Source organism: Podarcis melisellensis, assembly GCF_964234715.1.
Source record: "Podarcis melisellensis genome assembly, chromosome: 3".
Taxonomy (NCBI): domain Eukaryota; kingdom Metazoa; phylum Chordata; class Lepidosauria; order Squamata; family Lacertidae; genus Podarcis; species Podarcis melisellensis.
In genome coordinates this window covers 46,774,416-46,800,134 of record NC_138530.1, presented here as the reverse complement: position 1 = coordinate 46,800,134, position 25,719 = coordinate 46,774,416, and the positions used below count along the sequence as shown (strand labels likewise).

The following is a 25,719-nucleotide window of genomic DNA, read 5'->3' as shown; positions in this document are numbered from 1 at the left end:
CACTCAGGATTTCCGAAGAAAGAATTTTGTAACGTTTGCAGAAGTTCAAAGGCAGTAACACAAGATTTTTAGAGAGATTCAGTGGTGGAAATGCAAACAGCGCTATTTCATTAAGGACCTAGGAGGAGGGAAACAACAATTCCATTTTTTAAGAATTCTGACTGTTGAAGCAGAAGCCCACTGAACACAGCTTTCCTCAGCTCCTCTACTTTCATGCCTGGATGTTGCATTTTACCTGCTTCAGAAAGAAAAGAGAAGCAGAAATTGGCCAGGAATGGCTACACATCAACAATGACCACTCAGTGATTTTACAGAAAGTGTTTTCTGTCTGCCTCAGTTCTCCATCTAAACAATGGGAAGACTAACCTTCACAGTTCACTTATAGTGTTCTCAGAGCCTCTATAAAGAACCAAGAATGGATGAAGTTATCTCTGGCTTTTTTCTACACCGGCTTCTGTTCACATAGAAGCAGCACATCTGTGTGTGGAATGAGGGGTGACGAGAGCCATTAAAGCAGCTGTTTACCAAGTGAAGGAACACCTGCTGGGTGCAATGGAGTCTCAAGTTATTTCACCAGTACAAGCAGAGTGAAAACATCTTGCACTAACACAATAAATTGAAAATTGATCTGGCCAAAGAAGATTGGAAGAAATTCAAGACCTACCTGCAGAAATATTGCGATTTAGTGGAATGCTAAGAAGGATGCTTGGTTATAAATAATTGGCCATCATTAAAATAGATTAAGAATTGATATTTAAGCATGTGGTTATAGATTTGGAAATAAGATGATAATTTGCTTGACAAAAATTATTAAAGATGTAAATGGGAGCGGGAGACGTGAGGAAGCTCAAGAATATTATGAAATTTTGTTAAAACAAAGCAATAATGTTTATTATTATTGTATTCTCTTTTTTAAAAACCTTAATAAATATTTATTAAAAAAAAAAGAAAATTGATCTGGCCAGCATTAGTAGTGACTTGCTGTGCTATGGCTTGACGTTCAGTATCGTGAGACTGACTTCTGAGTGGTTTCTGCTGTGAAAACTACCCTCCCTCAAGCTGGTTCTGGCTGTGGAATAATAATAATAATAATTTATTACATTTGGATACCATCCTTCATCTGTAGATCTCAGGCTGGTTCACAACAAAAAAGTTCTATATAAAAAAGACAGAGTACAGAATACAAATAAGAACAAAAGCAAACCAATAATCCCCACTCCCACAACACATTTAAAAGAATATCAGATGGAATACAGTCTGGAGAACTGGCAATAACAAGTTTAAAAAGCAGAGGTTTTAAAGGAGATTCAGTAATGAGAGGGTTTCTTTTAAAAAGACTTGCCTCCTAAGCAGAGCAACCACAGAAAGGGGAAAAAATAAAGATTAACACCAAGCAGTAGAAAACAATTTTAAAGAAATGAAACCAAAATGCCTGTGCCATGGGCTCCCCACCATGATTTCTCCTCTTTAACTGTTTGACCTCACCTGGGAGTTCCATTAAATCAGGCCCATGTTATTGAATGCATGGCTTCTGGTGGATGAGCTATGCACCTGAGTCAGGGGAGGAACACTAACGGTGACCCCCCCCCAAGACCTTAGTGATTTAGCAGGGATATAAGGTATCAGGTGGTGCTTGAGGTATCCTGGACCCAAGTTGTCAATAGCCTTGTAAATGAATATAAGAACCTAGCATATGGGCAGCCAGTTATCATGTCTATTATACTGGAAGCCATTCTACCAATAACTGCCTTAAGTGAATTGGCTGAGAGGTGATTGATATATATAAGGAGGAAACCCATGTTTGCAATTACAGTGGTACCTCGGGTTACAGGTTACAGACGCTTCAGGTTACAGACTCCTCTAACCCAGAAATAGTACCTCGGGTTAAGAACTTTACCTCAGGATGACAACAGAAATCGTGCAGTGGCAGTGGGAGGCCCCATTAGCTAAAGTGGTACCTCAGGTTAAGAACAGTTTCGGGTTAAGAATGGACCTCCAGAACGAATTAAGTTCTTAACCCGAGGTACCACTGTATGGGGATGCAAAACACATAGGCATAGGAAAGGTGTAAAGATTAGTACTGGAGCAGTGCAGAGCTAAACAATGCAGATTTTGACAAAATGGGTTTGGTGCAGCCGTCACCTTAAAATCCTTTCAGCAACTCCACCCCCTTCCCGTGTGATTTTCAGCTTGTGACTTTTGTAAACAATGCCCTCAAAATCAACATGGGACAGCTGTGCATCTGGGAATGAAAGACGACTTGAATTCATTCCAGGAAAATGAGAAGCAAACACAATGTGAGTTTGCACAAATAGTTTAAAATCGGAGAGAATATGTGACAGGTGTATCATTTTCCGGTTTGCCTCCCAACTATTACAGAATTGCCTGGCAGAAGAAAGTGATCCTTGTAACACCGTAAAAAAGCGGCTCATGTGTTGGCTGCAATTATCATATGAAAGGCATCAAAGCTTTTGCCCATGAATATTTGTGCTCATCTCATAATGCAGCTGCCCTGTGATTAATCATGGAGCATTTGTTTACAGAAGCTGTACATTAGTCTGGACTGCATTTGATCCAATGCAGAGTAAGATTTTTGTATTCACACGGAAATTTCTGCGATGCAGGGATGTGATGAATAGATTTCAAACAAAGGCTTAAATGAGATTATGCAACATTTCCTAACTCACCAAGCTCTTTCGCTTCTAGAGAAAAAAGAACTAAAACATATACACAGGTGTGGTAAAAGCAATTCTTAAGGAATTAGTACAACAAATAGGGCTAGAGATTGCTCTGCAGGCATGTGAGGATTGGCAGAGGCCAGGCTCCAATCACCTATTTGCAGGAATTCTGCAGAACTGAACTAAAGATGTGCCAGAAGTTTTGTGCTAGGCATGGCCTGATTAAAAAAACAAAAGCTGAGCCACAAAAAGTCTTTGCTGGGGAACAAACAGTGGCTCATGTCCTGCTTGGGGGCTTCCCAGAGGCATCTAGTTTGCCACTGTGGCAAATGGGATGCTGCGCTAGCTTGGCCTTGGTGTGATCCAGTGGGGCTCTTCTGATGTGGAGAAAAAAGGCAGCTGGAACTGCCAGAAAGCCCCATGCAGAAGTGCCTTGTGCTCCTTTCCAGTAGTCTTCTGCAAAACACAGTCCGGTGCAAGGGAAGAAGAGCTTGCAGCTGAATGGGTATTGGGAGCTGTTGTGGTTTATTTCTTATAGCTGTGTGCAGGGCCAGATTTAGGTTTGATGAGGCCCTAAGCTACTGAAGGTAATTGGGCCCTTTATATGTCCAGCTGTCCTTTGTCAACAACAAATTGTCACTGTTTTTTGTGTTGAATATATGCTAATTTATGGACCTAATAGGTATCTAAAGCCATTTGCACATAACAAATAGGAGCCTACACAACACAAAACACTGTTGCTGTATGTAGGTTTAATTCTATCTGTTTTTTATCTTATATTTTGGAAATGTACATCCAATTGTTTTTTCTTTAAAAAAAAATTGGGGTCCCCAAGAGAGTGGGGCCCTGAGTTATAACTTGTTAGCTTATACGTAAATCCGGCACTGGCTGTGTGCTTCACTGACAGCCACCGAAAAGGGAGGTAAGAGGAAGCTAATTCTGCTGCAGGGGCTCAAAACCATGGAAACTTCTGCTGTCTTTCTCCCCAAAATGAAGAGCAGCAGCCAGCCATCTCTTTGGCCATCTCTCTGCATCCATACAATCCTTGGCAGCATTTTCTCCTCCACCCCAAGTAAATTCAGTACAAATCTTTGAGATTTTAGAGTTTCTTCTTCTTCCTTCTTCTTCCTCCTCCCCTCCCCCTCTGAGAAACAGCACATTTCCACCCTAGTCTTCACATTGGAATAATATTATTGGAAAATATTATTTATTAAATTTATATACCACCATCTGAAGATTTCAGGGCAGTGCAAGAGACCAGGTTTCTGTGTCCCAAATGTCTACTTGGAATTTGATGCATAAGTTTGCTTACCTTTCCTGGGTAATGATGGCATTGTGGGCTGCCCGCCTCTGCCCCAAGCACTTACCTGACAGGGGAAGGTGCTTGGAGGCTTCTCAAGGTCAGCAGGGCACCCAGAGGTCTCCTTGCCCACCAGGGAAGAGAATCCTGACCGCCTGTATATTCAGCCAATGTCAGGCAGCCTCAGGAGCAGGCAATGCTCAAGGGGCAGAACCAATTGGGCCTGCAGGCTCCACTTGGGTCTGTGCCTTGAATACTTAAAGAGGCCCAACCTCAACCTCCACGCAGAGTTTCCTGTCAGCTTTGATGCATAGTTTGTATTGTTTGGGGCACAGAGTTATAGGATAGTAAAAGAGGTGATAAACATGGCCCTCACAATTCCACAAAAATTGTAAGGGGATTAATTTGGGGTGAGTATTGTAGGAATCCTGGTGGACCAAATGTTGCAAGCCACTGTGATGCAGCAGAAGCCCAATAAACATGCTTATATGACTGCCTTACTTCCACACCGAGGCTTTGTTCATGTATCCCACAACATACATTTTTACTTTCAAGCAATGTGAATACTTGTCCCCTACTCACAAAACATTTCCAATCATCTCTGGCTGCGGAGCTGTAGCTGCGGGGGCACTACCTGAGGTATTTTGGTTTTTGTCCTTGTCGAAGCCTCCACAGGGGCGCCATTGAGGCACCCAGCCTGTGTATGCATGGTGTGTCAAACTGAGTGTTTGACCTGGGTGAAATAAAACCTAGTTTTGCCCCTGCCTGGCTGTGAATCAACTCCTTGTCTTAGTTCCTGATAATTTCACTAATAGACCATAACCATTAAGAGCAGAAATGTTGTGCGTCCTTCCGGAGATAGTCAAACAACAACAGCAGAACCAGACACTGGTAGTTGTAAAGTCTTTAATTACAAAAAAAAGAATAATAATTCAACATGTTTGTCTGTGTTTGTGTATGTGAAAGAGCATCGTAGTGCTTTTGAGTCTCTTGGTTTCAGAAATAGGCATGAATTTCTGCCAACCAAATCAGGACTGCAAGACTATGCAGCCCTTTTAGAAAAAGCAGCTTTGTTTGCAAATAAGGAGCACCATTGGCTTTGTGAAGGCTTTTCATGCATCGGCTATATTTGGTTTACGGCAATGTGCAGCCTGGCACTTTCATATACTATTTCATTATGACTGCATGCAGTGAGCCACCTTCTGGATTAATATGTTGCGGCACATAATTGTCAGCTGCATAACACTTCAAACAAACAGAAGAATGAGGCCTTCCTTTTGACTTTCCTTTTTTTAAAAAAAAAAAAAGATTCTGCATACTAATGTTGGGGTATGCAGTTTTCTCTCTTATTACATATTCATTGCTTCCATTAAAAAAACAATCGTTTCTGATGCATTATGTATAAAATGCCAGTTATTTAGCATGCAATCATCTGTTTGGTTACAACAAGAGACAGATGTTGATGTGCTTTTTCACGGAGATGCATTCAGAGTTTCTGTTGCTTTCAGTCTTAGTTCCACGTATGTGTGTTCTCGCTCCCTCCTCAAATCCTTTCCAAGTTCCATCTGAAAAATATTAGCACTTTGGGGGAAGGAAAGTCAGGACAAGGTGTTGACGTTTTTTTCCAGATCGCATTTGAATTTTCATGAACTTGAGATGATGTCGCCCAGCGCTTTTGGATAGCACTAAATGCCAATCGTAGAACATCCTGCTTCTATATTGTAATATTTTTCACTGAAGAATTAAAAAAATAGATACTTTACGTTTTGTGTTGTGTTTGTTTGCTTTTTGTTATACTTGGAATAACCTTAACATTTTGTCTGGGACGTGAAGCTAGATGTGTTTTGATGTCATGTGAACAGAGCTTTAGCCCTTGGTGCAAGTGGATTCCTTACTGCTCTTCTGAAAGACTGTGTTGGGAACCTGTGTCTTCCAACGCCATGTCCTCTTGGCTGGCTCTCCTACATTCCAGCATGTGGCTCATCAGAAGAGCATGCGCAGCACCCAGATCTCTTCGCTGTCTGGATTCACTTGTCTCAGTTGCTTCATAATCCTCAGACGATTGCTTTTAAAACAGAAAAGGAGATTTTGTCAGGAGTGTCTTAAGTAACCTTTCAAATGGTGTTTTAGAACAACTGGCATGTACTCTTCTGCATGGGCGGTTTGAGCATATTACACCAATCTTGGTCCAACTGCACTGGCTACCAATTAGTTTCCAGGCCCAATTCAAAGTGCTGGTTTTGACCTATAAAGCCTTAAACAGCTCAGGACTGCAATACCTCAAGGACCACCTCTTTTCATATGAACCTACCTGGACCCTGAGATCAACTCCTGAGGCCCTCCTTCATGTGCTCTCCTTGAGAGGTCTGGAGGGTGACAACACTAGAACGGGGCCTTCTCTGCAGTGGCTCCCCATCTGTGGAATGCTCTCCCCAGGGAAGTTTGCTGGCGCCTTCATGATACAGCTTTAGGTGTCAGGCAAAAATGTTCCTTTTTAACCAGGCCTTTGGTTGACCTGATCAACATCCTATACCCTTTTAAAATTTGGCTCTTTTTTGGGGGGGGTATATTATTGGGTTATTGTTTTATTTTTTATTTTATATATTGTGATCTGTTTTGTGAACTGCCCTGAGACCTCCGGGTATAGGGCAGGATATAAATAAATAATAGGCACCAAGGATGTCTAGGTCTGTGTTTTCACCTTGGTCCCATTCCCCCCAAGTGCCTCTGTGTTGCATTGCTTTGTTAGCCACCGCTTTTCCAGCTAAAGAGTGGGATATAAATAATTGGAATAAATAAATAATTGTATAAAAAAGCTGCTCTTGGAGATGTCAGAGTCCATCCACAGGAGCACACAGAGGGTGGGAGGAAGAATGGGAAATCAGTTGCATCTGTGTGCACTCCTGGAAGCATCTCAGATATGCTCACATTTAGATCCTGGCCAAGATGTAAATTCTGGGCTGGGATTTTACCCCAGCCACAGCAGAGCAATCGTTGATGGAAGGCCTGTTGCATTACAGTATTTGATACGGCTTTTGCCGAGACAAAGCAGGGAAAGAGGCAGTGTTGGCAAGGATCCCTTAAATCACTAGCTTATTAAGTCCTAATACCATATTTAGCAAAGGGTTTTGGGTTGCTTCTGACTGGAAAAGCGGAGCGAGAATGTCACAGCGCCAGCCAGCTTGCCAAATTTACAGCAGAGACTTGTAGTATTAGGATGCCAATCTATTTCTGAGGAAAGCATCCCGTGCCTTATTTGACATGACAGCTCTGAGACCTCCATTATCCTTTTATAATACTCCACTACTTTGTCTCCATCTGGTAATCTCAGATGATGTGATATTAATACGAGTAGTGCTCTGTTCCCAACAGAGAGGGAGTTGCTCAACAGCTCTCTATCAAAATCCTTATTGCTTTCACACTCCACATAGCGAGGAGGAGGCTTGCGTGGACTAAGTGGGGCACTGGGGTGAACGAGTCAATAGAAAAATATCCACCAGCGGCACTTCTGGTAGCCTTTTCTTACCCGTGTGGTCTCTTGCATAGTACGGCTTGCTGCTCTGGCAGACGGTCCCATTGCGATGTTAACGCTGCTGGATGACTGGGTGTCTGTGGTGTTTCCTCCATCGGCAGCCGAGAGCCCGGAAATAACCAAAGCGCTCGAAAAGCTTCTCTTGCCAAATAAAAGGCTGAGCGTTGAGCTGGTGGAAGAAGCCAGGCTAGAGCGGAGCATCGCGCCAGCTCTCTCCTGCACAGTGAGCTGGCCCAGGGTAGGGATGGCAGGAGTCTGGGAGAAGACGGAGGTTGCTGAATTGTGGAAGGACAGCTGGCTGCCAGAAAGCCCGTGGGCAATTTCATGAGCAGAAGTGGAAGTCTGGATGAATGGCTGGTGGCTGTCTACGATGGGACCAGAATGACTCGAACGAGGGGGCCTTTGGTTTAAAGCAGCATGTGTCTGAACAGACTGGCTCCTGAACTTTCTTCTGCCTGTGAGAGAGAGGGAGAGAAGAAAGGATTATTTTGGGAAATGACAGCTCCAGCAATAGCCTTCAAAATGTACCGCCTCGATCCAATTAGCGCACAGTAGGAAGTACCAAGGATAACAATTAAACGTTTTTTATCCTGAAAATCCCAAAGAGCTTTAGGGATACAGAAAATTAGAGTGCTGCTGGCAATCTGGCCAACTAGTAGGTGACATCATCCAAACTATGCATCCATTCCAATGCAATTCCATGGCAAAACATCCAAGACTTTTACAGCAGTTCTTAACTGTGCTTTATTGAAAGTAAATCCCACGGATTGCAATGAGACTCGCTTCTAAGTCTCCAAGTATCTTTACGATTCCAGCTTTGGCACAGGAACACAGTCTTATAAGCAATGGTCACAATCCAACACACAATCCCTTGGCTCTGATTCAGAGAAAGTTGACTCCTCTTAAGCCCTTATTTATTTCTCACTGATCTGAATGGGTTGGGACTTACCTCGGAAGAGGGCTTGTGCAAGCATAACTCTACCTTACAGATTTTAGATGCGATTGCCCATCTGCTGGCTTGCTCAGTGTCAAACATGGAATGAGATGAGAGCAAGGGGAAAGTATTGGGAGCAGAGTAGAAGCAGTGAAGGGTCACCAAAAGCAGACAGAAAGCACCAGTGTAAACATTACCGATACAATGACTATATGCATAAGACCATGAAACAAGAGAAGGTTGAGCAGAATGATGCTGGACCTCTGAACAGAGAGACCTGAGAATGTGGTGAATCTTTATTGTTGGTATCAGAAAGCAGTACTGAGTTGACCTATTTGAACCACTGCCCCCCTGCTCTTCACATTAATTGTCCTTACAACTGTGGAGAAGCCAAGATTTCCCCTTGGAGTGCCTTGGCTGAACTCGCTGAATTGGGAAGAGGTTAACTGAGCAGCAGGAGTAATTTAACAGTGGAAGTAATATCTAGGTTTCTTTTCGCCTCTTCCATATGAGTTGTTGAGACAATAAACAAACAAGTCCTGAATGCCCAGAACATCTGCTTGAGCAAATGTCTCTGTAACATTAACAGCAGGGATCTTACATGTGCCATTTGTGGCTTCCCCGTGCTGCTTTTATACCTGTGTTTTCAAAGCAACACTGAACATTGGCTCTGTTATTCAAATAAATTAAAATGTTCGCCGCCCAAATCTTTTGATGTCACAGCCATTACTGTGGACTAGCAGATTTGCAAGACACGGACAGGGAACCAACATGTTGCTGAACCACAATTCTGATTATCCCCCAACAGTGGCAGATTTTGGGCCCTCCAATTTCGGTGGTGCCCTGTGTAATGCTAAAGTTCTCTTGTGCTCTGCTCTACAGCATTGCTGTGGCACGCTCTGCAGGGCAGCACCCAGTGCTGCCACACCAGTCGCGCCACCCTAGAATTGCCTCTGCCTCCACTGTCAGCTGTGCTGACTGGGGCTGATGGGAATGGGAGTCTAACAGCATCCGGAGTGCAACATTTCCTTATCCCTGTTGTACGTAATAGTCATTAGCTGCCTAGGAACTCTTATGGGTCATCTTTTGCTTCTCTGCACAGGAACAGCAATCCTGCAATAAATATTTTTTCAATCCTATGTACCTCTTGAAGCCCCCATCCTCTAGGTATGTGTGCATAGGGACTTGGAGGGACACCAAAAACCAGTCTAGTGCAGGAGCTCAAGTGCTGGAGTTTAATGGGTGAAACTTGGGTCTACACCAACTCAGCCTTTAAGTTCAGGGGTGTGTGTGTGTCTGCTTAACCTACTTCACAGGGATGTTGTGTGGGAACAAAAGTTGACGAACCTGACAGTTGCTGCTTGGAGCTTTTTGGAGGAAGGGAAGCAAACAAACCCAGACCCAGAGGTACCTTGTGCACAGCAAACTCAGGCACTTAAGGACTGCTGCTGCTGCTGCCTGATGAGGGCCTGAAGAACCCTGCCCTTGCCTCTTTCCACCTGGCTTGGAGCAGGGCTTGACAGGCTTCACAAGGACTGCAGCTGCTTTTAAATTGTTTTTAATTTTAATTTGTGTTGTTTTATATGAGACCATCTTGGCTGTGAGCCCTGGAAGATCTGCACCCTGTCTTGCTGACCCTCTCCCACCTGGCCTGGGAGAGTGGAGCGCTGACTGACTCCAGCTACAAAAACTGAAGCTGTTGAACAGATTCTTGGGCTGGAGTATTGTTTATTGATATTATTATTGCATCTTTAGTTTTAGATCTTACAATTTACGTGGAAATTGTTTCCATTTGGTTGTGTACTTTTTGATGTGTTTTATTTATTGTTTATGACTTCTGTCATGTTTGTAATTATGTAAATCTTGTCATGTCGTAAGCTGCCTTGAGCACAGTTTCAACTATGGAAAGGCGGTATACAAATAAAATGATGATGATAGTGAAACTCATAACAAAAGAGCACCACTAACTCTTTGAGTCACCTGGAGTTGCTCTGACGATGCAGCGCAGACACAGCCGGTCCTTAACTGTGTGCCATGCAAAGGCTTTGTGTGAGATGCTCTTGTGATGCAGTTCTAATTCAGGGCACTGAGATACACAATTGCATCAGAGTACCAGGATCAGCTTGCAGTACCAGCACAAGGGCACCTGCTGAAGCATCCCAATTTAACATTACTAGTATAGCAGCTCAAAGGTCTGAGTTGGAGCAAATGACTTCAGAGGCTCAGCTGCAATTGGAAATCTCTGCTGTCATGAGAAGGAGTTCTTGGATAGTAAAAAGTAGCAGCAGTCAAAAGGAGAGACTGGCTCACGTTGCAATATAATAATATGCAAGTAATGCAGGCCACTTGGCGATTCTGTGAATAATTCTGTGTTATTAAAATAAAAATATTCCAGTAATAGCAAAATCTATAAATCATTCACACTAACTGGAATTGAACCAATGGTCATGGTTATACGCTTAAGCCGAGAAAGAATCAACCCCCTTTAGGGCTTTCGACATGACTAGTAGCAAAACAAGCTACATGCTGTCATCGCAAATGTGAGGTCATCTCCTGGTAAATAAAAACCAATCCACTATTCTCTAGTGGAACAGGGAACTTAACCTCGTGGGGTGCTGACGGAATGTAATGCACATATACTGTTAATGCTGTTCCTGTTTAATGAGTAGCCTTGCCACTTTTTGGGGTGTGTGTGTGAATTTATATACATTACTCATAAAATTTATATACTAAGTGATTGTAAAAAAAAACCCCTCAAAGCAGCTTACAAAAATAATAAAACAGTAAAATTATCAGTAAAGACAAACTATTTAAAACATTTTTTTAAAAAAATCATTAAAATCAGCAATACGGAACTGGATGTGCATCTTGCTCACCTATTAGCAATGCACCAGTAAGCATTTCTACTTTTTCTGCTTAAAATAACAAACAGCCTATTTTCAGAGCTGGCATGACAGGTTGTGGTGGCCCCCGAGTCTAAGCCCTGTGGTTCCTATTAAAGAGGCGCAACGCTATTAATCATCTGGCACACCTTTGAACATGCATCCTCAGATAGCGCTGCAGTTTGGAAGGGAACTGGAGGGAATCTTCCACTTTAAACTGTAATTAGATGCAGGCCTTCACAGCAAACTTCTGCTGCAACAATACCCTTTTTTTGAACATTCGCTTCTTCAAGCTCAGAGTCTGGATTAAATTCTGTTTCTGGGTCTGTTGATTATTTTAATGTTAATACCTTTATATAAAAAATTACAGCTAGGAAGTGAAACAAGGGAATCTGGTACCCTGATGTTCACAGTCAAGTGTGGCCAAACATCTGTTCACAATTTCAGCAGCTAAGCTGACCACTGTCCAGAAATATTGCATATTTGTCTTTTAATTAAATGGTTGCAGTGCTGTACAGTAGACCACCCATATTTGCACATAAATAACCAAATATCTGCAAACATTTAGGAAACAAAGGCTCCCCTATACACTTAAGACACTTTTTCGAGGTGTCTAGCCCACTCCCATTGCGCCTGGTTCTACTCAGTTCATTAAAAAAAACTATAACCGAATTTTGCAGATGGCAATATAATTAAATATTAAATTAAGAAACATTTAAACCCACTTGGGCATCTCATGATTATTATATTGCAATTAAGCCTTCCCTCCCAATTATTCCAGCACCAGTTTACAAGAATAAACAGTCATATGTGTTCAGTTAGGCCAAGTTAGAAGACGCAGCAGCAATTTTAATCTTGCAGTTTTCATTTATGGGAAGATCATTTCCAGCCTTGCCTATTAATGGCAAGGACTTGAAGTTTCAGCAAGTAGCTGTAGAATCTATACCTAAATATAGCAAATGCAGCTAACTTGAAGGTTCAACAAATCCAATATCTCCTACTGGACCATTTCATCCTTGCAAGGGCACATAAAGAGATATTCATAGAAAGTACCATAGAAACTTCTGCACCTGATATCTTCAGGGACGCGGGTGGTGCTGTTAAACCACTGAGCCTAGGGCTTGCCGATCAGAAGGTCGGCGGTTCAAATCCCCGCGACAGGGTGCTCGGTCCCTGCTCCTGCCAACCTAGCAGTTCGAAAGCATGTCAAAGTGCAAGTAGATAAATAGGTACCGCTCCGGCAGGAAGGTAAACGGCATTTCCGTGCGCTGCTCTGGTTCACCAGAAGCGGCTTAGTCATGCTGGCCGCATGACCCGGAAGCTGTACGCAGGCTCCATCGGCCAATAAAGTGAGATGAGCGCCGCAACCCCAGAGTTGGTCACGACTGGGCCTAATGGTCAGGAATCCCTTTACCTTTACCTTAACCATCTTCAATTGCTCAGAAATGACTAGTACCCCAGCCAATGCCACCCAGTTTGGTCAAAAGGTTATAGCCATTTGTTTATTTGCCTGTTGTCAGGGGACAGGGAGGGACGCAGGGGGATACAGAGAGCCTCCGGTGATTCTGAGAAGCAGCTCCTCGTCCGGCGGTGGAGAAAGCTACACCTCCAGTGGAGCCGAGGGGGAGGTGGGTAGCCGGGTGAAGGGAGGGCTCGAAGATGCAATGGAGAGCCCAAGCGCCTCACCTAGCCCAGCCAGCCAGGAGGCACCCATGTCGCTTCCGTCGCCCTGCTTGCGCAGAGAGGTGAAACGTAAGGGGGGGGGAGGCAGAGATTTGGGGTGTCTAAGTTCTTATACTGGGGGAGAAACCGGAAAGGGGTACTCCCGGAATCTGTAAATGACTGAGACAGACATGAACTTTGGGGTTCTGCACTGTAAATAGTTTGCACCAATTAAACCTGTAAAAGACAGGTCGGAGTCCTGCCTGGTTTCTCACGAGCAACCATCTTCACACCTGGCACCTGTGTAAGTCAATAAGGAGATATAAAAGACTGTGGATTTTCCAAAGTGAGGTTCCAATTCGGACCCAAGGAGAAGCAGACCATTCCTGAAAGCAGTCCAAGTTGAACTGGCCCACTTTCTGAAGCACCCAAGAGTGTCCTGAACCGAATCTTACCTTTGCTGCACTTCCCCAATAGACATTGTAAAGCAAAAAGTAAAATAAATGAATAGTGTAAATACCTGAAAACTGAGCAACTTTTAAAGATGGCTGCAGCTGGGGTGTGCTGTTCCTCGTATGCTGGGCACTGCTGCTCTGACTTGAATTATTAACTGGATTGCTGCTGGAAGATCCATTTCTACTCGCTCCTTCCTCAAGGTTTCCTCCACTGTTGTGGCTTGGATGGCAGTCTTTCCGCATTCTGTTTAAAATACAAGGGAACAAAAGGGGACCCCAAAATTGTCAGGCGCACCCACAGCTGGCTATGAAAAAGGACTCACAGCAGTGAGGAGTGGGAAAGTCTTCCATTGTTCATGAAGGACACTTTGTCACAGTGAGCCTCCCTCAGTTCGCAGCTACCTGAATATAGGAAATGCAAGGAATTCAGCAGGCAACAATGACTCAAGACCAGAATCACTGAAGCAGAGGAACAGATGTAAAACAAGGCCCTTTCTGTGGTGGCAGCCCAGCAACGGAATGCCTTCCACAGATGACGTTGGCCTTTGGGGCACCAGCTGAAGGCACTTTTTATTTCCCCACCCACATCTTTTTGTAAGTTCTGTAGTTTGGCACTGTACTGCTGTACTGCACACTTTCTCTTCTGACCCAACTCAGGTGTACACAAATCTTGGGCTGGAGTGAAGGACATTAAAGGGGAAAAGCTGTATGTCCCCCAAGCAATTTATATATTTTGAGAGCCCTGCTCCCCCTACAAAAGAACACACACACAAACTCATTTCCAGATGTGACTGAACATCTGCTGCGGTGCCACCAGCTTACCTAAGCCACTTGTTTCTGAACCATCTTTTGATGTTGTCCAGGCTAATTGGTCCACCCCAAACATTCTTCAGTTGTCTGTGGGTCCCTATATAGGATGTGGTTAAAGGGGAAACATACATAGGGTACCCCAGAGGCTGGTCGCACGAGGAGTTAATCAGGTTTCTCAAAACCTGCTTGTTGTTCTGGATGCTGCCTCGCTCCGGGTTGCGGTTGCGTAAAAATATCAGTTCCTGTTGCTGTCCAGCCCAGAGCCCTCGGACACATTCCTTGTTAACCTAAAAAGCAAACATACGGATATGCCAACATGCTCCCCAAAACACCTTAAGCGCAAATCTTAAAAGAAAGCTTTATGCATTTGTTTTTCGATGGTATTTAAAAACTTCAAGGCTCAACAGGATATATACAGGAACAAATAATATGTGTCGGTAATAATATGGTAATCCATTTGTTAACTGCACTATGTATACTTATCCATCTTCACTGGGGAAGAGTAATAACTCTTTGTATATGGTAACATTTACTCATATAGTGAAGGGCAAGGGAAGGTAGACAAATCAACAGATTGTTTCTTGATGTCTGTAAAGCATTGGTGCAACAGAATGAAAGAAAAACTTCAACCACATGCACTATCAGGAATGTGATAAATAAAATATTCAGGAAAAATGAAATGATCACAGGTAGACCTTCAACAGTATGTTAATCATATATTGTTTTTTGTGTGATGATACATTGTTAATTTTCTTTTTTAAAGCTGTGTTTTATCTTTCCCCCCTGCATTGTTTCTTATTATAATAATAAAATAAAGAAGGAAAGAAACACAAGATACTTAGCTTTCTATTGCAGCACAGGGAGGTGCAGATCATGTGGGTTTGTATCGCTATATGGTTAAGTCTCTTGGTGGCCCTGCACTTAGTTGTATCTGAGCAGTCAGGACTTTCCTATGTATTTTCTTTTCTTTTTCTTTTTTAAAGAGAGAATATGATTCTTGTCGACCTTCCTAATTGGTGTGTCCATGACAGGGGACATCTTTTTAGACAATCATTATTCATTTATTTGTGTGTGAGAGAGAGACATATTATGAGCATAAGAGCAAAACAATGAAAATTATGCAGCTGTGGTACCTTGATCACTTTGAAGCTTAAGTAGCTTTTGTGGAGCATAATAATTTTGTATTCGTCTGTCCCTTCTTCCACCACATGCCTCAAAGTGAGAAGCTCCTCTTTGTTTGAGAGAACAGCACTACGCCAGGCAGGATCACCTTCATGGCAGATTACCACTTTTTCTTCAAATGACTGAATTGCCTCATAAAGGATGGCAGGATCCTCATATTCATCCGGACAGGTAAACTGGTCCTTTTATTAAATGAAAAGGCATTGCTATGATCAAAAAGTTCTGTGAAGAAGATGGAGGTTGTTGGCAGCAGCGTATGCAATCTTGCTCCCCATGAGATTTGCCAGAAAACTGTTTACTTCAGCTCAGAAAAGACTTCATTGGAGATTAACATGATTAGAGAAAAGGGAGTTCAGAGCAGCTACCACCACACAGAAAAAAGCAGAAACCACACCCACTGAAGTCTCCTGAGGATTTAAATGGATCTGAAAAGTTTCGCTTGAAAGCTTTGGAAGGAAATCTGATTAGTTTATGGACTGAACATCTACTCTGAGTCAGAGACTCAAACTGTGGCAAACTAATAGGCAGTAATCCAAGTCTACCTTGAACTCAATTCACACTCTAAAATGAACTGGCTTTAATAACACATTCTCACCATTTCACTATACAAGTAAAGTAACTGGTGAGTTTGCATGTAGGCAGAAGGCTCAAGAAGTAAACGAGAAATCATTTTAGTTCTACAGAAAAAATGTTTAAGAAAACCACAACTGCACTGTTGTGTTTTATTGATCCATATGAGACAATTGTGGGCCTCCTTTTTACAGCTACCATATATTGTAATCATTATAAAAACAATATTTCGAAATATAAACAGTATTATTGGTAATGGTGCTAGAGAAAAGCATAAAGTGAGGAAAACTTGCCTGATGAAGTTTCAATGACATTCTGATTGCAGGAGCAACAACCTTGTGTAACAGATCCATATCTGCAAACACCCATTCATCTCTTGATGTGATCCGAAAGTCTCCTTTGAACAAGGCATGGAGTCCATGGAGGAAGGACTCTAAACTGTGGAAGAATGTCGTTAGTTAATCTCTTTCACCCAACAACACTGTCATTGGAGGACCAGCTTCTGTGGCCACGGCTTATCTTTTTCGTGGCCCAGTTGGTTCACCACCTAGGGCATTTCCTGCACAAGGATAGCCAGGCCACAGTTTTGCATGCTGTGGTAACTTCCTAATTCTACTACTGCAATGTCCTCTCTGTAGGGCTGCCCTTGAAAGTGGTCCAAAAACCTGCAGCTAGTGCCATATACTGTCACTAGATTGCTGACTGGTAGTGGTGGCTGGTGCCCATTGGAACTGGTAGAGTGTAGGGCAAGGAGACCAATATTAAGTGAAGTCAGAACCACTGCTAATTCTCATCCTGTCCCATTCTTCCTCCTCCCTGCTGAGTTCTATAATAGCAGCATGTAGACTAAGGAAGTGGAAGCTAACAGCTGGTACCACTCCCAGATAGTACCACCCCTGGGACTGGATGTAAGAAGGCAGGAAGGCAAGTGGTGTCTGGCTGAGGGGAGAATGATACTGGTGGGGCGGTGCTGTGCTCCTTTTGTCCAAGGGGACCAGTCTCCACTGGCACCCATATTTCAGGATTTGCACTGATATTACCAGGCTCAATCTAAGGTTCTTATGTTGACATATAAAGTCCTGAATGCCTGGGACCTATATATGTGAGAAAATGCCAACCTTCTAAGGACCTGATAGCAGCAGAGGAGACCCTTCCCTCCACAAATGGCTGCCTTGTATTAAAACCATAGAGTTGGAAGGGGCCACAAGTGCCACTGAGTCCAACCCCCCTGAAATGCAGGAATTGTTTGCCCAATGTGGAGCCCCCCCAACCCTGAGATTAAGAGTCTCACTCTCGACCAGCTGAGCTACATCTCTGGCTTTAGTGCTGATGCCTTGCCAATCTACCCCCAACATTGCCTGCTCTCGCTGGCCATTCCCCCAAGTTTCTGTCCCGTTCCCCTCTACCCGATCTGTATAATTGCAAATGCCAGAGACTGAAGCTGGGACCTTCCCTATGCAAAGTGCGAGCTCTTCCGCTGAGCTACAATCCCCCTCAGACTCAAAGAACAGATGTTTGCATGAGTTTATTATTCTTAAAAAAAGTAAAAACTACTTATGCAGTTGCCTTGAAGCATGTTTTCCAGGAAACTTGTTGTTGTTGTTGTTTAGTCGTTTAGTCGTGTCCGACTCTTCGTGACCCCATGGACCAGAGAACGCCAGGCACCTCTGTCCTCTACTGCCTCCCGCAGTTTGGTCAAACTCATGCTGGTAGCCTCGAAAACACTATCCAACCATCTCGTCCTCTGTCGCCCCCTTCTCCTTGTGCCCTCCATCTTTCCCAACATCAGGGTCTTCTCCAGGGAGTCTTCTCTTCTCATGAGGTGGCCAAAGTACTGGAGCCTCAGCTTCACAATCTGTCCTTCCAGTGAGCACTCAGGTTTGATTTCCTTCAGTATGGAGAGGTTTGATCTTCTTGCAGTCCATGGGACTCTCAAGAGTCTCCTCCAGCACCATAATTCAAAAGCATCAATTCTTCGGCGATCAGCCTTCTTTATGGTCCAGCTCTCACTTCCATACATCACTACTGGGAAAACCATAGCTTTAACTATACGAACCTTTGTTGGCAAGGTGATGTCTCTACTTCTCAAGATGCTGTCTAGGCCTGTCATTGCCCTTCTCCCAAGAAGCAGGCGTCTTTTAATTTCGTGGCTGCTGTCACCATCTGCAGTGATCATTGAGCCCAAGAAAGTAAAATCTCTCACTACCTCCATTTCTTCCCCTTCTATTTGCCAGGAGGTGATGGGACCAGTGGCCATGATCTTCGTTTTTTTGATGTTGAGCTTCAGACCATATTTTGCGCTCTCCTCTTTCACCCTCATTAAAAGGTTCTTTATTTCCTCCTCACTTTCTGCCATCAAGGTTGTGTCATCTGCATATCTGAGGTTGTTGATATTTCTTCCGGCAATCTTAATTCCGGCTAGGGATTCATCCAGCCCGGCCTTTCGCATGATGAATTCTGCATATAAGTTAAATAAGCAGGGAGACAAAATACAGCCTTGTCGTACTCCTTTCCCAATTTTGAACCAATCAGTTGTTCCATATCCAGTTCTAACTGTAGCTTCTTGTCCCACATAGAGATTTCTCAGGAGACAGATGAGGTGATCTGGCATTCCCATTTCTTTAAGAACTTGCCATAGTTTGCCGTGGTCGACACAGTCAAAGGCTTTTGCATAGTCAATGAAGCAGAAGTAGATGTCTTTCTGGAACTCTCTAGCTTTCTCCATAATCCAGCGCATGTTTGCAATTTGGTCTCTGGTTCCTCTGCCTCTTCTAAATCCAGCTTGCACTTCTGGGACTTCTCGGTCCACATACTGCTTGAGCCTTCCTTGTAGAATTTTAAGCATAACCTTGCTAGCGTGTGAAATGAGTGCAATTGTGCGGTAGTTGGAGCATTCTTTGGCACTGCCCTTCTTTGGGATTGGGATGTAGACTGATCTTCTCCAATCTTCTGGCCACTGCTGAGTTTTCCAAACTTGCTGGCATATTGAGTGTAGCACCTTAACAGCATCATCTTTTAAAATTTTAAATAGTTCAGCTGGAATACCGTCACTTCCACTGGCCTTGTTATTTGCAGTGCTTTCTAAGGCCCATTTGACTTCACTCTCCAGGATGTCTGGCTCAAGGTCAGCAACCACACTACCTGGGGTATACGGGACATCCATTTCTTTCTGGTATAATTCCTCTGTGTATTCTTGCCACCTCTTCTTGATGTCTTCTGCTTCTGTTAGGTCCTTTCCACTTTTGTCCTTTATTATGGAAATCTTTGTACGAAATGTTCCTTTCATATCTCCAATTTTCTTGAACAGATCTCTGGTTCTTCCCATTCTATTGCTTTCCTCTATTTCTTTGCATTGCTCGTTTAAGAAGGTCTTCTTGTCTCTCCTTGCAATTCTTTGGAAATCTGCATTCAATTTCCTGTATCTTTCACCATCTCCCTCACATTTTGCTTGCCTTCTCTCCCCCGCTATTTGTAAGGCCTCATTGGACAGCCACTTTGCTTTCTTGCATTTCCTTTTCATTGGGATGGTTTTCGTTGCTGCCTCCTGTATAATGTTACGAGCCTCCATCCATAGTTCTTCAGGCACTCTGTCCACCAAATCTAAATCCTTAAACCTGTTCCTCACTTCCACTGTGTATTCATAAGGGATTTGACTTAGATTGTATCTTACCGGCCCAGTGGTTTTTCCTACTTTCTTCAGTTTAAGCTTGAATTTTGCTATAAGAAGCTGATGATCTGAGCCACAGTCAGCTCCAGGTCTTGTTTTTGCTGACTGTATAGAGCTTCTCCATCTTTGGCTGCAGAGAATATAATCAATCTGATTTCGATGCTGCCCATCTGGTGATGTCCATGTGTAGAGTCGTCTCTTGTGTTGTTGGAAAAGCGTGTTTGTGATGACCAGCTTGTTCTCTTGACAGAACTCTATTAGCCTTTGCCCTGCTTCGTTTTGATCTCCAAGGCCAAACTTGCCAGTTGTTCCTTTTATCTCTTGACTCCCTACTTTAGCATTCCAATCCCCTATGATGAGAAGAACATCCTTCTTTGGTGTCACTTCTATAAGGTGTTGTAAGTCTTCATAGAATTGGTCAATTTCAGTTTCTTCAGCACCAGTAGTTGGTGCATAAACTTGGATTACTGTGATGTTAAAAGGTCTGCCTTGGATTCGTATCGAGATCATTCTATCATTTTTGAGATTGCATCCCAGTACAGCCTTCGCCACTCTTTTGTTGACTATGAGGGCCACTCCATTTCTTTTACGGGTTTCTTGCCCACAGTAGTAGATATGATGGTCATCCGAACTGAATTCACCCATTCCCGTCCATTTTAGTTCACTGATGCCCAGGATGTCAATATTTATTCTTGCCATCTCATTTTTGACCACCTCCAACTTACCCAGGTTCATGGTTCTTACATTCCAGGTTCCTATGCAATATTTTTCTTTACAGCATTGGACTTTCCTTTCGCTTCCAGGCATATCCGCAACTGAGCGTCCTTTCGGCTTTGGCCCAGCCGCTTCATCAGCTCTGGATCTACTTGTACTTGCCCTCCGCTCTTCCCCAGTAGCATGTTGGACGCCTTCCGACCTGAGGGGCTCATCTTCCAGCGTCATAACTTTTATATGCCTGTTGTCTTTGTCCATGGAGTTTTCTTGGCAGGGATACTGGAGTGGCTTGCCAGTTCCTCCTCCAGGTGGATCACGTTTGGTCAAAACTCTCCACTATGACCTGTTCATCTTGGGTGCCCTGCTCGGCATAGTTCATAGCTTCTCTGAGTTCTTCAAGCCCCTTCGCCGGAAACTAGGTTATGCTTTTCAGGAAACCAGAACTAGACCTTGGAGCATTGGTTTCAACCCCACAGGATGTTGCTTCGTCTACCTGACATGGTTTTACCATTTTTACAAGAGCGTATTTTTGATTGCGTCCTTGGAGAGGATGTTAGAAGTTCTTTTTTATATATATTACCATTCCTCTTTCTTTTTTTTAAAAAAAATACAATTTAAATAAAATGTGAATTGCCTACACAGCAGAGCATTTTTAATTATATTCAGGAGTAGAAAAAAAATGTGTATAGACCAAAAGTAGAAGTGCTGTATTGAAACCGAGGTTTGACTGGGCACTTTCTTAAACTCTCTGTTCTTCTTACAGAGCTTCAAAACAATGCTGCTATTTTTTGTTTCTGCTAGCATACTATTAAAACTGACAAACAGCAGCAGGAGGAAAGCTTATTGAAAGACTGCTCTATTTCAGCACTGACCATGAATGGAAAAGCTCACATATATTGGGCACAGGCAAAGCTTTTGAGTGTCAAATGCACATAAGCACATAGTAACAAAGAGAGTGTTCACACAACTTTAATGTTTGTGGAAGTCAGGAAGGGCCATAGTTCAGGGGCAAAACATTTGCTTTGCCTGCAGGTTCCAGGTGTCTCCAGGAAGGGCTGAAAAAGCTCCTGACAGAAACCAGCCAGTCAGAGCAGACAATACTAACCTAGAGGGACCAATCATCTGACTCAGTATAAGCATGCTTCCTGTTTTCCTATGCAAGTCACATGACAGCACTGTGTATACCCTGTAAGCGCCCCAATTTTCTGGGAACAGTCCCAGAATTATGAAAGCCATCTGGGCTTCTGATTTGAACATGGAATGTTTCTATTTTCTCCACCAGTGCTGCCATCTCTGAGCTTGGGGAGGAGGATGAGCCGGCAATTGTTTTGAGTGGTGGTGGAAACATGGGCATCCAAAGACCCTTAAAATATTATGCCCATCTGCAGATGTACTAGGACCAGAAGAAAATGTACTACTGATCGCAGAGAAGGCAACAGCTTATTTGCTGGGTTTTTATAAAGTGGGATTTGGATTTATTACCAAGGAACGTGCATTTTAATATCATCTCACTAATAACATTAACAGCTATGGTAACAGTGGCACAAGACATCGGCTGCAACAATAGAGCTCTGGGTGAGAGCTTTTATTGGACCCACATTCACAATTACCGGGAATAATTCAGCTTATTATAGAAATGCATGGAGGCCTCAGTCTGCCTAAACGCAAACAGCCAGTTCAGCAACTTGAACTTCTTAAAAGCAAAGTAGATGCACATTAGGAGCAAAATAGTAGGAGACAATTACACAGCTCCATTATTTTAAATATTTTATATGTCTTTCAGTGCCATATGATGAGATCAGGTTATGAAAGCAGAGATGAAATAAAATATGCAAATTTTATGACTGTACCAAAGCTGTTACTCGAAACTGTCTAAATTTCTCTTTTCGATGTATGGCAGATCTATTAGTTCAAATCTATTGCATTTCCTCAGTTTAACATGCATTCTTGGGAAGACTTTAATAAGGTTATATTGAAATTTTCCTAGCTTTCTTAATCTCAAAACCTCCCTCAGGGCCCTTCTTCTTCTGGCCTGTTGGCCAATTTATTTTATTTAATTTAATGGGTTTTTAATCTTCTTCTCAGGATATTTATCCTCACAAGGTGCTTTACAACATAATCATGTAACTTTCACAATACACTAAAAATCCAAATGATTAAAGTACAATAAAATAAAAATTACATTAAAAATAGCAGTAGCAAACAAAACCATTATAAAACCCCAGCACTAAAAATTAACTAAATACAGACTGGAATAAAATAAAAGGTGAACAAAAAAGAGGCCATATACATTTGCCTGCAGAGGGTTATTTCACAGATTTGGAGCTGCCACCACAGGAAAGCGCCTGTCCCTTATACTAACTAACTAACCTGAAAGCTCTTACCTCTGGACCAGAGTTCAGGTGGTCCTTCAGATAGCCTGGTCACAAACCGTTTAAGTTTAATGCCTTAAATTGGGCCTGGGGAAAACAGGCAGCCAATGTAATTGGCGAAGAGTAGATGTAATATGGGGACGCGGGTGGTGCTGTGGGTTAAACCACAGAGCCTAGGGCTTGCCAATCAGAAGGTTGGCGGTTCGAATCCCCGCAACGGGGTGAGCTCCTGTTGTTCAGTCCTGGCTCCTGCCCACCTAGCAGTTCAAAAGCACGTCAAAGTGCAAGTAGATAAATAGGTACCGCTCCAACGGGAAGGTAAACGGCGTTTCCGTGCACTGCTCTGGTTCACCAGAAGCAGCTTAGTCATGCTGGCCACATGACCCGGAAGCTGTACGCCAACTCCCTCGGCCTATAGAGCAAGATGAGTGCCGCAACCTCAGAGTCGGTCACGACTTGACCTAATGGTCAGGGGTCCTTTTACCTTCACCTAGATGTAATATGAGCGAACCACCGAGCTCCACAAGCGTTCTAGACACTGCATTCTGCACCAATTTAAGTTGGGGTCTCCAATGTGATGCCCATGGGGCAACGGTGCTGAGAAAGACTCTGAGCTTAGCCCACCCCCCCCGCTGACTGCCCCCTTTATCATAAACTGGTGAGGGTGCTACCTTTCCCTTTTAAAGAGCTTAATAGAGCTGAAGTAGGAAGAGCAGAACTCCTTCCCACTTCCTTTTGGGGTTCCTCAGATTGGCATCTGAGCAACTGAACAGAAAGAGGAGCAACAGAGAGGTAAGATGGAAAGGGGCAATCTAGGAAAGTAGTAGAAGGAAATGAAACGGTCAATGAGAAGAAAACAGGGTGACAAATGAGTAAAAAAGAGAGAGAGAGAATAGGACACAGAAATTGGATCCAGTAAAACAGATCCTCTTGAAAACATGTGTTTTTTCATTGGTCGTCCCCCCATTACCATTGATCACAACTGCCTCCATTAATTGAGCCATAAAAATAATGGATCTAGACATCTGAAGGCAGCCCTGTATAGGGACACTTTTAATGCTTGATGGATTACTGTATTTTAATTTTTGTTGGAAGCCGCCCAGAGTGGCTGGGGAAGCCTAGCCAGATGGACGGGGTATAAATAATAAATAAATAAATAAAATAATAATAATAATAATAATAATAATAATAATAATAATAATAATAATAATAATATAGCTGGGTCATATAAGAGGCTGTCTAGCTAGAAGGATTTACATCCTTTCTATAGCTATGCTGTGCTTCTTAATTAGCAACTGTACTGCATAATTTGAAAGATAATGTTTGGCTTCTCCTGACGTTCACAGTGACAGGTAACAGAAATGTTATTTACATACATTGCATGAGAATATTTACCTTCATGGTTTACCATTAAAATCTCCCCATTAATTGATTAAAGGTAATTCATGTGTAAATGGATGCAAATTGCCAGCGTACATATATAATGTAAACTTCACTTTGTATGTAGTAGCATACAGCTCAGCGTTGCTCTCTAAATATGCATTTTGCCTTGTAAACAGTAATGGCTTTTAAATAAATGTAGCATCAACATGAAACAAGCTACATAAAAGGCCCGGTCTTACTTGTTGTCTGCTAAATCCTACATAACTTTACTGTGCATAATAACACCATTCTCTTCTTGGCATATGGCCTAGCAGTGAGTCATGGGTTTATACACAGCTCTGATGCCAATGTGATAAGGTACAGATGAGACCCTCCACCTTGTGCAGTTCCCAGCTCCCATCCACACACATGTGAAGCATAGGCATGGCAGAGTCATCAAAATGGCATTATTGTATTGGCTGCATCCACATCTCCTGAGAAACCATGGCTTATTGAAGGGATGGGGAACCTCTGACCCATAGACTAAATTTGGCCTGCCAAGCCTCCCTATTTGGCTCAGAAGGCCATGTGGGGAAGGCACGGCCACCTAGTGCCATGCATGTAGGGCAAGGCTACAAAGGAATACTTGGCAGCTTAGATTGGGCTTTAATTAATGTGCATGGGCACAAATAAGCCCTAGTCAACCTTTGACTCATCATGTGCTCCCCCTCCTGTTCCCCAACAGCCAAGAGGGAAAATTCATTTCCTTCCATGACACATCCACAGTTACCCCAAATTTAAAGCACACAACTTCTCTTGAAGAATTCAGCTTCAGGGAAAGTGTGCTGGTTCTGAATATCATTGCACTGTGCATGTCATGTTCTATTGCACCCCAGATCATGTCAAGGAAATGTGTGAACTAACCCATGGCAGCCAAGAGGTTCTGCTACTTCAACATGTTTCTTGAAGAGAGGTTTAAATTAAAGGAACCTGTCCCCCCTGTGCAGAAACATTAAACATTAAAAGGGAGGTGTATAAAAGGCCCGCCACTTTTCTCTCTTTTATAGTGGATGGAAACTTGGGTGTTTCAAATGCACACTAGATCAGTTGGTGAGTCCAAAGTATGACTTAACCAGTTATCTATTTTTCATTAAAAATGCCACCACCATATTGCGAACCATGTCTTCTTGGAACAACAGAAGTGAGGGATGGTCTCAACTGCACAACAGGGGAAAATCTTTTAGTGCTACACACTTATTATTAGGGGGAAAGCTCCCTTGAGCACTGTGGGATGTACTTTTCAGGTCAACATGCAATATTTACACTGTAAATCACCAAAGCAAAAAGTACACAATCTTCTTCCAATTCTGCCAATTCATCTGGCTATTTTGGTTTCATTGGTGAAATTAACTCTCAAGATAATCATTAAGTTTTGTATTTCATTAGGGACAACTAAGTAACAAATGCTGCCATTTGTAACTGTAACCATTTTTTTTACAATGATTTTACACCTATCTCTCGTGTTTTTCCTTTCTTCCACTACCCCTGCAGAATTTAATGGCAAATGAAAAACCAGCAAACTATTACATCCATAATTTC

At 42.9% G+C, this 25,719-nt stretch overlaps 1 protein-coding gene across 1 annotated transcript in view; it reads right to left on the bottom strand.

Annotated features, from left to right (window-relative positions):
- Positions 1-5,277: 5,277 nt before the first annotated feature.
- The window catches only part of PCNX2 (pecanex 2), a 117,332-nt gene continuing 96,890 nt past the window's right edge, over positions 5,278-25,719 (bottom strand). The window contains exons 29-34 of the mRNA XM_081906988.1: positions 16,299-16,443; positions 15,387-15,617; positions 14,266-14,540; positions 13,509-13,687; positions 7,505-7,965; positions 5,278-6,043 (exon numbers count right to left, since the gene is read on the bottom strand). Coding sequence (XP_081763114.1) covers positions 5,870-6,043; positions 7,505-7,965; positions 13,509-13,687; positions 14,266-14,540; positions 15,387-15,617; positions 16,299-16,443 — 1,465 coding nt within the window. The 3' untranslated portion in view covers positions 5,278-5,869. The remainder of the gene's footprint in view (positions 6,044-7,504; positions 7,966-13,508; positions 13,688-14,265; positions 14,541-15,386; positions 15,618-16,298; positions 16,444-25,719) is intronic.